Source organism: Suncus etruscus, chromosome 2, assembly GCF_024139225.1.
Source record: "Suncus etruscus isolate mSunEtr1 chromosome 2, mSunEtr1.pri.cur, whole genome shotgun sequence".
Lineage (NCBI taxonomy): Eukaryota > Metazoa > Chordata > Mammalia > Eulipotyphla > Soricidae > Suncus > Suncus etruscus.
Window position 1 is genome coordinate 1,398,096 of NC_064849.1, and position 14,775 is coordinate 1,412,870.

At 56.5% G+C, this 14,775-nt stretch overlaps 1 protein-coding gene across 1 annotated transcript; it reads right to left on the reverse strand.

Moving 5' to 3' along the window:
• Positions 1-5,314: 5,314 nt before the first annotated feature.
• On the reverse strand, positions 5,315-14,718 carry MMAB (metabolism of cobalamin associated B). Its single transcript, XM_049767870.1, has 9 exons — positions 14,581-14,718; positions 12,424-12,485; positions 10,754-10,847; positions 8,832-8,889; positions 8,117-8,189; positions 7,811-7,908; positions 7,232-7,296; positions 6,671-6,730; positions 5,315-5,500 (listed from the first exon to the last, which is right to left on the reverse strand). The coding sequence occupies exons 1-9, from the start codon at positions 14,694-14,696 to the stop codon at positions 5,446-5,448; spliced, it is 681 nt and encodes a 226-aa protein (XP_049623827.1). The 5' UTR covers positions 14,697-14,718; the 3' UTR covers positions 5,315-5,445.
• Positions 14,719-14,775: the final 57 nt, after the last annotated feature.

Sequence of the window (14,775 nt, forward strand, 5' to 3'; positions counted from 1 at the left end):
GGTGCTTGGTCCCCTTCTGCCTTAAGTTGAACCATCTCTGCACCTGACTGCTTCTCCTCATTCCCCAGAAGGGGCACTGTACTGGGGGCTTGCACCACCTTCTTCTCTCTCTGCATCCCTAATTAGCCAATCACACTCCCAGGGCCAGAACAATAGCTCTGTGGGGAGGACATTTGCCTTGCACAGGACAACCCAGATTTGGTCCCTGGCATCCCATAGGGTCCCGAGATAGCCAGGAGTGATTCCTGAGCACAGAGAACCTTGAGCACTGGCAGCTGTTGCCCCAAAGTTAAAAGAAAAAAAAAATCATGCTCTCAGGGCTGGAGTGATAGCACAGTGGTAAGGCATTTTTGCCTTGGACGTGGACAGACCTCCGGTTCGAATCCTGGCATCCCATATGGTCCCTCCACCACCAGCCTGCCAGGAGCAATTTCTGAGCACAGAGTCAAAAGTATCCCCTGAGCTCCGCCGGGTGTAACCCCCCCCCAAAAAATATCACACCCTCACTCTTGATCCCTGGGAAAACAATTCAGGGGTCCTTCTTCTGATGGCTGTGACTCACTGGGAGACTCAGCAGAGGTAGGGATGGGGGGAGTAACTCGCACACAGTGAGGAAAATGAGCCTGGCTTTGGGGTACAGTCACACACTAAGTGGCTAAGTGTTGGGAAAGGGGCCCAGAGCCTGCTTTCAAGCCCAGCTCCTCTTTATAGGCCAGTGGGGCGTAGGTATCATCTCCCTCCTCTCGTCTTTAAACTGGGGTGATGTCATCCAGAGCTTCAGCCTCACCGAAGTCCAAGGAATGGTCCCCCTGAGGTGCCACCAGAACGCTTGAGGTCATGACGATTATGGTGGCAGCCTCAGTTTCCTTCTCTGTAAAAGAGGCTGAGGGGGCCGGGCGGTGGCACTAGAGGTAAGGTGCCTGCCTTGCCTATGCTAGCCTAGGACGGACCATGGTTCGATCCCCCGGCGTCCCATAGGGTCCCCCAAGCCAGGAGCGACTTCTGAGCGCATAGCCAGGAGTAACCCCTGAGCGTCACCGGGTGTGGCCCAAAAACCAAAAAAAAAAAAAAAAAAAAAAAGAGGCTGAGGACATCAGTCAGTCCCTCCGTGCCTGCAGGCCATCCCCTCATCGGCTTGGCATGACAGGGACCCACCCTCAGCAAATCAAAGCCAGACACCTACACAGGGGGTACACCCGCTGGGCCTGACTAGAACAAAACCCAGTTAATCAGAACAGCTGCATTTTGAGCCACCGTCCCAGGTCAGCCTGTGGTTTTACTGCTGAATGCTGCTCTGGAACAGGAATCTCCTCCCCAGTTACAACAGAGGCTCGAGGCCCTGTGTTATGGAGCTGACCAGGATGACTCGGCTGGAACTTGCAATCAAACAATACTATAAACGAGGACAACAGCGGCCAGCGCTTGCTAAGAGGTGCTGAGTATTGACTCACGGCGTCTTTGTGACTGTCTGGGGAGAGCCAGTCGTCCCCAGCTGGCAGGCGAAGCAGCGGCAAATCCAAGGAGGCAGGGAGGCAGGAAAGGGGCTGTTGATCCTCCTCCTCCTCCTGCAGAACCCAAAGGCCCAGCCCTGCCATTCACTGTCCCCTGTCCAGGCACCAATTGCTCTCACTCAACCAGCCAGCAAGGGTCAGCTTCCCTCCTCCAGTGCATCCGGGACTGAGCCAGCTGATAGTTGGGAAAGAAAGGGTCCCAGGCCTACAGCCAGAGACCCTTTATATTCCGTTTCAACAATGCTTCTATCGGACGAGAGGAATTGGGATACGTGCAGGGTGGCAGGACATAGCAGAAAGATAACTAGGGGAAAGTGAGGCACTGGGGAGAAGGTAAGCATGAATATTGAGGCTTGGGAATGTCTCAGGAGCAGCACAGTGCTGGTAGATGTTATCTCCATTCACCAGAGCTCTCCTCGAGGGAGGAGAAATGACCTAGAGTCAAGCCCCTTTGACCACTGATCATGGCAGATGTGCCCCTCTTTGTATGTCCTTCTCCAGCACAAGGAATATATCTGAAACAGCTGCTCTATGGGCTCCCCCAGAATAGTAGCTCTGTGATGTCCCCGGAACAATAGCTGTATGGGGTTCTGTCTGCCAGGCGATTTGGGACACGCCAGCTCCCATAAGATCTCCCGAAGGCCCAGCGGCCAAGCTAGCATCTCCCTCTCAGTCTTCAAGGCAGAACCTTTGCAGCCCCGCAAAGAGGTTGCTGGGAAGGTGGACATGGACCCTGAGGGGCCTACATGGCTCAGGAAACTGTGACCCAGCATTCATGCAACTGTGCAGAAATTTGTGACAATTTGTGTGTGTGTGTGTGTGGAAATTAGTGACAATTCGTGTGTGTGTGTGTGTGTGTGTGTGTGTATGTGTGTGTATACACAAAGCCTTCTTCTGAATTACCTGAATTCACAGAGTAGGACAGCACCAGGGACACCCCCAAGATTCCGCAGTATCCCCAGTGGCTAGTCTAGGCCAGCCTGTGACTCCCCAAAACTCTGCTGGGCACTAACGGGTATTAGTGTTCTTGAGGAATTTATTACACCCCAAATTACCTTCAATTAGAATCAAAACGTGTCTGAACTCTTAAAGGCTCAGCAGTTATAACAGGATGGGAAGGGCTGTCGGCAGAAGGTACAGAGGAGAGGGGTGACATTGTCGTTCGAGGTTTGCTCCTTCCATACCACATGGTCCTCCCACACTGCCGAGAGCTACCCTGGATATCGCTAGGATGCATACTCCAGTGAAAAAAAGCTTTGCATTATTGGGTCACTGTGTCACACCTAACAGTGCTCAGGGGTTTCTCCTGGCTCTGCGAGCAGGAATCACTGCTGGCAGGTTGGGGGAACCATAATGGGATGCCAGGATCGACCCTGGGTTGGCAAACACCCTATCCATTGTGGTATCACTCCAGCCACACCCCAATGGGAATTTTAAATCAGGTGATATTAAAACAGCTGCAAGAGAGGAGGGGAGGGAGTCAGGCAACCAAATATAAAGACACAAATGCAAACAGGGAAAAAGCTTCAAGTCATTTTATAAAAAACTCTCCCTAGTGCTCTGATTTGAGCTTGTTTTGTTTACGTGGGTCTAGGGGGGTACATATCCTGCTATCCTCAAGGCTCACTCCTGTCACTCCTTGTGGGGTTTGGTTGGAACCAGAGGGGTTGCCAGGGATCAAACCCAGGCCAGCTGTGTGCAGTGTCTTCCTTGCTCGGTCAGTCTTCTCTCTCCAGCCCCATCCATTGTGATGTCTTTTGTGGTTGGTTTTTGGACCACTACCAGCCATGCTCCTGGCGGGGCTTGAGGGACCCTAGGGGGTCCCAGGGATCAAACCCAAAAAGGCCAGATGCGAGGCAAGTGTCTACCAGCTGCACTCTCTCTAGTACCTTCAGCCAATATTTCCAAAATATTATAATGATGCCAATAATTATGTTCAGGGAAACAGCAAATGAATAAAAAGGGGAGCCCGAGCGATAGCACAGTGGGGAGGGCATTTGCCTTGCACGCAGCTGACCCAGATTCAATCTCCAGCATCCCAGAGTCCCCGAGCCTACCAGGAGTGACTCCCAAGTGCAGAGCCAGCAGTAACCCCTGAGTGCTGCCAAGTGTAGCCCAAGAAACAAAAAGGTTGTTTCCTAGCCCTGGGCTCAGACACATAGGATGGTCAGAAGGGTGTGTGCAGACAGGCCAGGGGACAACAGGTGGGCCCCAAGACTGCAGTGCTCATGGGACACAGTGCTCGACACACAGGAAAGCGAGGCAGGGCTCAGCGTCCATCTTGCTCACATTCCACAGGTGGGAAAGGGAAGGGGTGTGTCTGGGCCAAGCCCTTCTGTGAATCCCAAAGGAGATTTGTTTTTCCTAGCCTGGGACTGTGGGAAACATCTCCTGGGCCCCTGAGCATGGGTGGGCCAGACCCTGGCAGGCCCAGCTCCCCTCCCACCAAAGCTGCTGCGCTGGGTCTGCTCAAGTCAAGGGTAAAACTCGGGTCAGGGGTTCATTTCCTTCAGGAGATGACGCTGTAAACTTTAAAAAAAAAAACAAACACCTCAGGTCAGGGATGATTCTGTGTCCCTGGAGGTGGTTCTTGGCCTCAAGTAGAGCCCTAGATCTGCTGCTGCCCTCACAGAGAGACGTGAAATTGCCTGCCTGAAATGACCGACACATCTTCACCTGTCTTGTCCTGTCCTCGAAGGACACCTGCAGTCCAGTTGGTCACCAGCCTGCGCCCTGAGGTGCCTCCTTTCTCACCCGGCAGGAATGGAAAGACCCAGAAGACACGAGCCCTACCTGTTCTTCCAGCTCAGGAGGGCTGAGAGAGGCGCCAGTACACACAGGACTGCTGATGTTGCGACCAGCCGGAGTGGCCAGCTGCTTGGGGTGGGTGGCCGGATGGGGCCTCCTGCAGCAGGGCCTGAGCTGCTGCCGTCACTTCCTGCCAGGAGTGGCAAGGACACAGCTGGCGCGGGCAGGGACATCTGAGCAAGCAGTGCAGCTGTGGCCTGGATGTGGTGCCACACGGAGACCTGCTGTGGTTGACCTGGGCCATCTCATCTCTTCACAACGGCTGCCTGGCAGGGCAGACCCTCCCTCCAGATGCCTGGGGGATTCGCTGGCACCCCCAGCCACCTTAGCCTCAGGAATAAGGCTGTAGTGCCCTTCTGGTGCTCAACCCTGGGTCTTGCCTGTCGATCGAGCAGCTGTGGCTCCCCCCACGCCGAGGAAAGGCTGGGGATGGTGCTCAGAGGTGCCAACCCCCAAAACCTCAAGCCCTTCTCTCAGGAACTTCTGCTCCTCCCCTGCTAAGTCCCCCAGTGGTGGGGAAAGAACCAGCATGGGACGGCAAAGGCCAGACACACACGTGTACTCAGTCACAGAAAACACACTCCCCACAGAGCCAGCCTCCCTGGCTGCGCCCCTCCCTCAATTTCCCGGCTTGCGCTCCTTCAGAGAACTCCCCAGAACGAAGTGCAGAGATGGTCCCCCGACGGTGTTGCCTTTCTCCTTTATTTTCCGTTTCCTGCAGCTCCTCTCCAGCCGCCAGCATTGTTCTGGGGGCCCAGGGCTATCCCAGTGCAGGTTCAGGGTGGTCCCAGTGCTGAGGGTGGGGTCCCTGCTAGGTGATGGGAATCAGGGGCCCCCTTCCCTCTGCTCCCCGAGTTCTCCTCCAGCAGTCTTTCTCGCCTCCTTCTCACAATACTGCCTCATTCCATCTCCTTGTAGCCCAGATCCCAGCTGGGTCAGGGCCCGTTCTCTGAAGCAGCCACGTTCCGGGGGCAAAACGGGTGATGGGGCCAGAGCCTGGCCCGGCCCCTGTGGGTCAGTGAAGCCGAGGCTCCTCCTTCCTGTGCTGCCCACCGCTCCATTGCACCTGCCTGTCAGCTCAGGCCTGGGGGGTCCCGGCCGAACCTTCCTGTAGATCGTCTCGGTCCTACCCTCCTTCATAGCTGCAAACCCGGGCGACGGTGAAGAGGTAGTCGCTGAGCCTGTGGGGACAGTTAAGGGAGTCAGCAGGGTCCGAGCAGAGGGAGAAATCAAGGCAAACTGGCCCACTTGAGCCTGCTAGGCAGCACTCAGGGCCGCTGCCACCACCCGCTTGGCCTTACAGGCGACTGTGGACCATTCAGGCTGCGTCTTGTTTCTGCATCTGTGGCCTCAGGGTCACCGAAGGCCACTGGGGAGGTGCAGGCAGAGTGGCACCTGGACCCCACTGACATTCTGGAAAGTCCTTGGCAGCACTGGCCAAGAACTGGCCAAGTCAGTGGGGACAGCAGGCAGGGGCTGAGCTGGGCACCACAGGACATGGGGCAGGTCACAGGCCACCAGTACGCTCCTGCTTTGCCGTGCCACTGAGCGTCTCCTGACACTCAGGCTGTTCTGGGGCATTCTAGCCACTAGACTGTCAACTTAGTGGGAAAGAAAAGTGGGGAAAGAAAAACTCCATGCCACCCACCCCAAAATGTGCCTCCTTTGAGCAGGACACAGCCTTGACTACACCTGGAAGTGATTGCCCCCCACTAGGTGGCTGCTGGGTCCCGACTGGGGGTATTGCCCGCTCTGGAAACACTGCCCCGTCCCCCGGGGCAGTGAGGCCTACAGGACCCCCCAGCTCAGCTGCCACCGCGTCCCCCCACTCTCCTGTCCCCATCACAGGAGAGATCTGTTCAGACCCCACATCCCCAGACTGCTGCTACAAGAGGTGCACCTGGCGTGGGGCTCGTCTTTGGGGATGGGCAGAGCCTCCTGGCCCCACTGCCCCCAGAAAAGGGAGCTGCCAGCATCCCAGGCGTGAAAGTGACAGCACTAACACTAAGGCCAGGCCCCGACACCACACCCACCCCATCCTCAGCTTTCCCTCGATGCCGGGGAATGCCTGCTCCCACTCTGCAAAGGCCAAGGCCAGAGGCCCGGGGTGGGATCCTGTCAGCAGGCCTGGGGTGGCTGCGGGGGCACCGAGCCTGATGGCTTTTGAGTGACAGGCCCAGGCAGCTTCAGGGGGTTCTGAGAATGGGTCCAGGCATTCCGTTGCTTTTTCCTCTGCCAACGAGACACCCACCCCACTTCCTCAGGGATGGGACGGGACCCCGCCCTCAGCCCTCCCGCAGTGCAACTTATGGGGGAGAGTGTCCGTACCATCTCCAGCCCCATATGTGTACCTGTTCAGGAATGTGGCCACGTTGGCATCTGTCTCGCCTGACTGAACAAGGGGCACCACGCTGAAGGGGGAACACAGGCCGTCAGGCTGCAGCAGGGGCCCACAGCAGGTCACACAGCTCAGCCCCGTGCCAGGGAACCCAGTAGAACAAGGGCCCCACCGAGGATGAGGGGGAGGTGGCTGGGAGGTGGAGTGGCTGCCCTGCACCTGTCTATGGCTGTGGCCTCCCAGAGACAGACAGGGATTGGGAGACACCACCCCATTCCCAAGGGAGCCGCTACCATCCTTTGGAGTTGAGACTGGGCAACGCCCGGGCAGGGAAGCACCCCTCTCCCCAGGAGCCAGGCCCCAGAGGCCGGGGGTGTAGAGGACCTAGAAGGCGAACCCTGGCCCCTGAACCAAGCCAGATGAGGTCCCGTCAGCACAGACCCTCGAAATCTGCTCGCACGAATGGGAGCCATGTGCAGGAGCCATGGGGGTCCCCCAGAAGCCTTCCCCCCAGATCCACTTGTAGCAGGTCATAGTAATCCCCCAAAATATTTACATACACAACACCACTCACCACCGCTCGGCCCTGCGGCACACGGCCCGGCAGAAGTGAAGTGCAGCGCCGCTCACTCCCCCGGACTGAAAGAAGAGCAGTCAGCTGGGCCGGTTGACTGGACAGACAGACGGAGGACTTCCTGCTGGGGCACACTCACTCGAACCCCGTCTAAAGGAGGGGCTACCCTAGACCCAGAAGGGACTCAAGGCTGGGGGCTGAGGGGCTCAGAAGCCCCTCCTCACCTGTGCAGGGCTGGGCCCCATCCTAGAACCATTCCAAAACCCTGAAGATGGGGCTGGGGTCACACACACACACACACCCGGCTGCCCAAGGACTGGCTAGGTCCGCCTCTCCGGGGCAGCTCTGCTAGGAATTCTTTTGGCTTTGTTTTGGGCTACACCCGCAGTGTTCAGGGGTTTCTCCTGGCTCTATGCTCAGGAATCATTTCTGGCAGTCTTGGGGGCCCTATGGGATGTTGGGGATGGAATCTGGGTCGGCCACATGCAAGGCATACACCCTCCCCAATGTACTATCGCTCCGCACAAGGACTTTCTTTGAAATGCTTTCGAAGCTGAAGAGGGGCCAGGCAGTACCCACCGGCAGGATGAAGGCCGTGAGTGGCGGCAGCTGGTGCGTATACTTGTCGATCCACGTTTCCAGTTCCCGGACCGGCCCTGCCTCAAACGCGCTGTGCTCTGGGGAGTCAGGGCAGACAGGGGCTTCCTGGAGACCATCAACCCCTCTGCCCCTAATGGCGCCACCCTCCCAGGACCAAGAGCTCAAGCATACCCCAGACACTGCTCAGGTGAGGCCTGGCCCCTACACCCCCATTCAGGCAGGGGCTCTGAGCAAGGGTGAGGGTTGGGTAAGGGGGGGAGAGTGGAGGGGGAGAGAGCAAATTACTTAAGTGTGCCTCCCTGGCCGAGGAGCGCGGAGTCGCCAGGGCAGTGCCGATGTCCTGCAGCAAGCACTGAATCTGGAAGAGCAACCGAGGTATGAGGGGGGAAGAGGTGCCCGGCCAGACTTTTGTATCAGCCTCCAGTGCCCCCATATCTGTGCCAGCATCAGCCTCTGACAGGAGACAGGAGTCCCGGGGCTGGGGCCAAGCAATGGGGGCCAGGGGCCCCAGCCACCCTCTACTAGGAGGGGTCTCTGAGGAGTCCTAGAAGGGGAGGGGAACTGTGCCGGAAGCCTGTGTGGGGCCTGGGCTCAGGCTAGGGTCAGGTGAGGCCTCGGGTGAATTTGAGGGTGATTTCTCATCTGCAGGTGAACCAAGGTTCTTGCTGCTCCGACTCATAGCAACTGCAGGTTCCCAGGCCGAGGTGGACACAGCTCCCGCCCCGCCTAGTAAGGGTCCCTGATGCGCAATGCAGAACACGCCACCAACCCTCTCCAAAGCCAGGGGCAATACAGCCGTGGGGTGAGGAGACCCTGCAGGGACCTCCAGCACCATCCCCAGCCTGGTCTGGGGGGTGCCCCTTTGCACACAAAGCAGGAGGGCAGCCCCTCCACCCTGCCCACAGAGGAAGTAACTGTAGTAGGTAGTAGGTCGAGGGTTAGTCTGCCCTGGCCTGGGGCACAGAGCCCAGCTGGGTGTGGGGCTCAGCCTGGCACTCACTCTCTGCAGCTCGTCCGCCATTGGGTGGCCCTTCTCTGAGAGGATTTCCAGGGCGAGCCTGCAGGACAAGGGCTGGGCTGTCGTCCTTGCAGGTGCCAGGACCATCCTAGCGTGGCCCCTGCCCTAAATTCCACCCCCCCCCCCCGCGTCTCCTGACTCATCCCAGCAGTGCTCCAGGCACGGCCTCCGGTCAGGCTCAGGTGACTGGAAGCCACAAGGCTGGGTGCCAGACTGGCTACCGCAGGCCCAGTCAGAGGGGAAACTGGGAGCCCAGTTGGCCGGCGTTCTGGGGCATAGGACAGCTGGGGAAGGCTTTCTGGAGGAGGCATGCTGACCATGCAGGAACTCCTGGGGTAGAATAAAGATCCTGACACTGCCTCCCCTCTGAACCCCTCCCCTTCTGGGCCCTTAAGACAGAGGCTAGAAAGTGAAGTGAACTGAGGGTTTCCCAGAGTGTCAGGGGCTTTGGAGAGAAGGGAAGTCAAAGTGGGAGCACTGGGGTGGCACAGATGGGTGGGAGGAGCCAGGTTCCAGCTTGGGGGGACCCCACTGCACCCCGCTCCCTCCCCATCCACTCCCTTGCCCCACCCCCGTGGGAGTCGGCCTCCTGAGCATCATGGACAGAGCAGAAACAAGGGGTCAGTCAGGTGTCAGGTCAGTCCCTGAGCCCCCTGAAAGCAGAGCACTAGGTGTAGGCTTGAGGGTCTGCCCCACACGGTGTCACCTCACCCAAGCCCGCCTACGTTGTCCTCCCCACGCTTGCAGTGCTCCTCTGCGGCCAACAGCCAACAGTCTGTGCTTGGCCTGAGCTCCTTGTCCCCTTAGGCCCTTCACTGGCAGCTGGACTGTTCCTCTATGTGGTATTTAGGGGAAGGGAACGGGGGCTGAGCAACCCAGAGGTGCTCAGGAGTTACTCCTGGCTCTGCACTCAGAAATCACTCCTGGCAAGCTCAGGGGACCCTATGGGATGCTGGGATTCAAACCACTATCCGTCCTGGATCAGCTGCGTGCAAGGCAAATGCCCTACCGCTGTGCTATCTTTCCAGCCCTTCTATGCGGTATTGTGTTTGCTTTGTTTGGGGGATGCACCCAGCGGTGCTCAGAACGTCCTCCTGGTTTTACATTCCAGGATGACTCCTGGGCTAGTGCTCAGAGAGCAGGAGGGAAACCATATGTGGTGCCAGGGCTGGAACTGGCACCAGTCTCGTATGAGGCAAGTTCCCCGGCCACCTCTCCCTGGAAGCTTCGTGGCGTTTTCACGGTGAATGACTAACAGGCTTGTCCAGTGGGACACTCAGGCCCTGCAGGAGCCCAGGGACCTGGGCAGAGACAATGGCACTCTCTCATCCACCAGAGCAGAAAATGGGGGCAGAAGAGGTCACCGCTCGGCCAATGTTGCAAAGTCGGTCCATATGCTCCGAGACAGAATGAACAGCCAGGTGTGCCAGCTGCTGCCACCTTCAGGTACCTCCTGGGTCACAGAAGGCCACATAGCCTGGGCCTGTGCTCTGCCAACAGTGCTCACTGAGGCTGTTGCTGTAGGGGCTGAGAGTCAGGGGGGACCATTCCTTTCACCCCCTTTCCCTCTGGCTCAACTGCAGGTCCTGCTCCAGATGGGAGGTTCCCCTGCCTACTAGAGCTCCCGGAAATACACCCAGGCCCCCAAAGTCAGGGCCAGGAGACAGCCTTTGACCATGGTACCATCCGGCCCCCAGACCCCGGCCTTCCCCCCTCCCCCCCCCCCCCCCCCCCCGTTCTACACAGTGTCTGTTCTCTCCCATGAGCAGGTCTCCCTGTTCACCCCCGGCACTCAATATGGGGCCGGCTCATGGGGTGGCCTGTGCTCCCAAGGGTCATGCTTCATCGTAGCCACCAAGGCCCACTACTGACTCCCGCTCAGGGCCCACCTGGGCCCTCCTTACCCGATGGCTGAGCTCAGTTCATCCACAGTGCCCAAGGCCTCGAACACCCGGTCGTCTTTGGGTCGCCGTTCCCCAGTGAAGGTGCTAGAAAACCCTGTGAGAAGGCTTAGCCTCAATGAGAGTCCAGGGACCAATGGTCGCATTCGCTTCCTGGCTCTTCTCTCTCCCCTCCACTCCCTCCATGTCGAGCTCTCCCATCTCTTGCACCCCTGCCTAAGGCTGCAACTTCACCAGTCACTCGCTGTCCCTCCCTCCTTCTAGAGAAAAATGGTCCAGGCACTCAGGGTGCCTGACGTCTGACAGTGGCCAGCACAGCGCAAAGCTTCCCACACCTACACTCTCCCCAATCACCCAACATAAGGCCAATCAAGCCTCAGTCTCATCGGGGCGCAGACGTGCCTCAAGGGCCCTCTCGGAGGCTATCCCTGGTGGTCTCTGGCTTGGGGGGGGGGGGGCAAGGCCAACTTCCCTAAAGGTACTCCTCCAAGATTGTTCCCTTTCTTTTATTGGAGTTCATAGATGCTTATAAACACAAATCTGGTCATTTCAAACAATTTTTTTTTTTTTTTGGTTTTTGGGTCACACCCTGCGGTGCTCAGGGGTTACTCCTGGCTGTCTGCTGTCTGCTCAGAAATAGCTCCTGGCAGGCACAGGGGACCATGTGGGACACCAGGATTCGAACCAACCACCTTTGATCTTGGATCAGCTGCTTGCAAGGCAAACGCCGCTGTGCTATCTCTCCGGGTCCCATTTCAAACAATTTCAAGCATAGTATTTGGTGGAATGGGGTACATCTTAATACTTCATACCTAATACTTTTTTTTTGCTGTTGTTTTTGGACCTGACCTGGAAGTGTTCAGACGTTTCTCCTGGCTCTGTGATCAAGAATTACTTCTGGGGGCCGGAGAGATAGCATGGAGCTAAAGCATTTGCCTTGCATGCAGAAGGTCAGTGGTTCGAATCCCGGCATCCTATATGGTCCCCTGAGCCTGCCAGGAGCCATTTCTGAGCATAGAGCCAGGAAGAACCCCTGAGCGCTGCCAGGTGTGACCCAAAAACCAAAAAAAAAAAAAAAGAATTACTTCTGGCTATGCTCCGGGGTGCACAGCAAATGCCTTCTCTGCCGGACTAATGCTCAGGGCAATCAATGGGAATCATCAAATACTAAAAAAGCATAGAGGGAGCAATGAAAGCTCTCTGGGACCAGAGAGATAAGACAGTGGGAAGGGTGTTTGTCTTGCAAGCAGATGACCTGGTTTTGATCCCCAGCATCTGTTATGGTCATCGGGAGTGATTCCCAAAGCCAGGAGTAATCGCAGAGAATCAGCTGGTAAATAAATAAAAGAAATAAAATGAGAAAGTTCTTCTGCTCAGTCTTGTCTCCCTCGACTCAGTCTCCTTCCATAGGATGTGCCCAAGAGCAGCCTTTCAGACAATTCTGTGCAGACCTAAACACACACACACTACCCACTGGATTCCCATAGTGTGAACTGCTCTGAAAGCTGCCTTAACCATCGACTATTCTGTTTTGTTTAGTCCTGTTTTTTGCTTCACAGCAGTCCATCTTTCTGTTTACTGAGATACTTTTTAATAGCTGCGGAAATATAGCAGAATTAAAAAATGAGCTGGCCACGTTTTCCCTTGCATTTTTTCATTTGTCTCCACCTTACCTTTGTCTCCTGTTTTGGTATAAATCTTGGGGATCTTGGATGTCTTCAAGGAGGACTGTGACCTAATGAAGAACATACATGGTGATGGGGTGCTGGCTAACACTGGGGTACCACCTTCGGGGCTCCTGAAGGACAGCCCCGTTTGTCTCTTTTGTGGTAACCCTCCTGTCATCCTCTTAGGTTTTTTCATCTTTGTATTGAGACCACAGAAGGCCAGGATGAGGGTCATGTAATGCCAGGGATGGAACTCAGTACCTCATGTGTGTTACACATGTTACACACACCACCGATCTATCTTTTACTGGAAGGTGGGAGGTGCACTTGGGTCACACCTGACAGTGCTGTGGCTACTGCTGGTTCTGTACGCAGAGCTCACTTCTGCCAGTGCAGGGGATCAAGTCTGGGCCCGCTGTATGCAAGGCAAATTCCTTCAGCCATGTGCTATCTCCCCAGTCCCATTCCTCATTCTTTTTTCTTAAATTTTGTTTTAGAGCCACAGCAGGCAGTGCTCAGGGCTTACTCTTATCACTGGCACTGAACTCGAGGATCACACCAGGTGGTGTTCAGGAGATCAAATTGGGGTGGTAGGGATCAAACCTGGGCCCGCTTTGTTCAAGGCAAGTGCTTTGCCTTCTGTACCACACTGGCCCCATACCTCATAGTTTTCAACCCCTCTGGGACCAGCTCTGTCTCACCACATCCACAATGATGAAATGTGGATGCTCAATAAATCATTCCTGAAAGGTGGGTTACCACTTTCCATGTTCCCTGCGCTGTTCTAAGTGTATACTTAGCACATTATTAATTCTGGAACCTTCTCGATACGACTTTTAAATGACCTTGAAGCAAACAATAGTTTACAGGAAGTGAATCACTTTCCAGGTCACCCAAAGGTGCAAAGGGTACAGTTGATTCATGCCTCAATCCAGGCCACTTTCCCCCATTCTTCCCATCACTCAACCAAAATTTTCAAAAAAAAAAAAAAAATTTAGGGTCATGGGGGTCGGAGAGATAGCACAGCTGTAGGGTATCTGTCTTGCACACAGCTGATCCAGGATGGATGATGGTTCAAATCCCATCATCCCATATGGTCCCCCGTGCCTGCCAGGAGCAATTTCTGAGCGCAGAGCCAGGAGTAACCCCTGAGTGCCACCAGGTGTGACCCAAAAACAAACAGAAAAATAATTTAGGGTCACCATCAGTGTGCTGAGAGGACCATATAGTGCTGGGGATGGAACCCAGGCCTCCCATGTGCAAATCAAGCACTTAGCCATCTCCCTGCTCTCTACCCTTGCTTTTGGGGTGGAGGAGGAAAAGAAACTGGTCCCAGGAATCCAGGAATATTCCAGGAATCCAGAGAAATAAATATATGCCCAGACAGGGTTCCCAAATCAGCATTCCAAAAAGCCACACAATGTGCCTTTACTACTTAGCTCAACCTTTGAAAATATGACATGGGGCCGAAGAAATAGCACAGCAGGAGAGCGTTTGCCTTGCAATGCAACTAAGCCGGGACGAACTCGGGTTCAATCCCCAGTATTCCATATGATCCTCCGAGCCTGCCAGGAGCGATTTCTGAGCACAGAGCCAAGAGGAACCCCTGAGTGCTGCCGAGTGTGGCCCAAAAACCAAAAAATAAAAATAAAATAATTAAAAGAGTAAAATAAGATAAAGAATGTGGCATGCCAAGGTTATTTATTCAAAAGCCGGTAGTGGCGCCTCAAAGATATGAACCCTTTAGAAATGGGGGGGGGGGGGGTTTCCACTTTATTGGTTCTGGGAAGGGGGTTCGGGTTCCAAGGTCTAGGGGGACAATCAGGGGCCAGCGGGGGCCTAGTTAGGTCTTCCAGTACAGAAAGGAGTGGGGATTCGGGTCCTGATCCCTGCAGCGGGGCTTTGAGCCCTGAACAGCGCTCCAGGCCCAAGGAGCCCGTTGACAGACCCAAGAGGTTGGTTGACAGCCCGCGACCAGAGCCCAGGCCCCACCCCCCCGGGGCGGCGGCGTCTGCGTTGCCATGGTGACCGCCGAGCCGCGCAGGCGCAGAAGCCGGCCCGAGGCGTCACGTGACCTCGCGGCACCATGTGACCCGGCGGCGCCTGGAAGCGCTTGGGGCGACGGGTCCTCCCCCGCGGCCCTCCCCGCAGCCACGCACTCACCCGTCCCCGTCCTCCCCGCCCTGGGGGCCGAGGCTCCGGAAACGGGGACACAGTCGCCTGGCGACGCCCAGGCACCCACGCGCGCCGAGGCGGCCTCCCGAGGCCCACAGAGCCATGGCGCCGCTGCCCCCGCCGGGCTTCCGGGCCGGCTTCCTAGCGGCCCCGCCCACCGCCGGCCACGCCACCGCAGCGCGC

Coding starts and splice junctions, on each gene's coding strand:
- MMAB (XM_049767870.1), bottom strand. CDS start 14,696: ATGGCTCTGTGGGCCTCGGGAGGCCGCCTCGGCGCGCGTGGGTGCCTG. Junction 8,190..8,831: donor TGGCGGACGAGCTGCAGAGA/GTGAGTGCCAGG, acceptor TTGCTCTTCCAG/ATTCAGTGCTTGCTGCAGGA. Junction 6,731..7,231: donor TGCCGCAGGGCCGAGCGGTG/GTGAGTGGTGTT, acceptor TTCCCCCTTCAG/CGTGGTGCCCCTTGTTCAGT.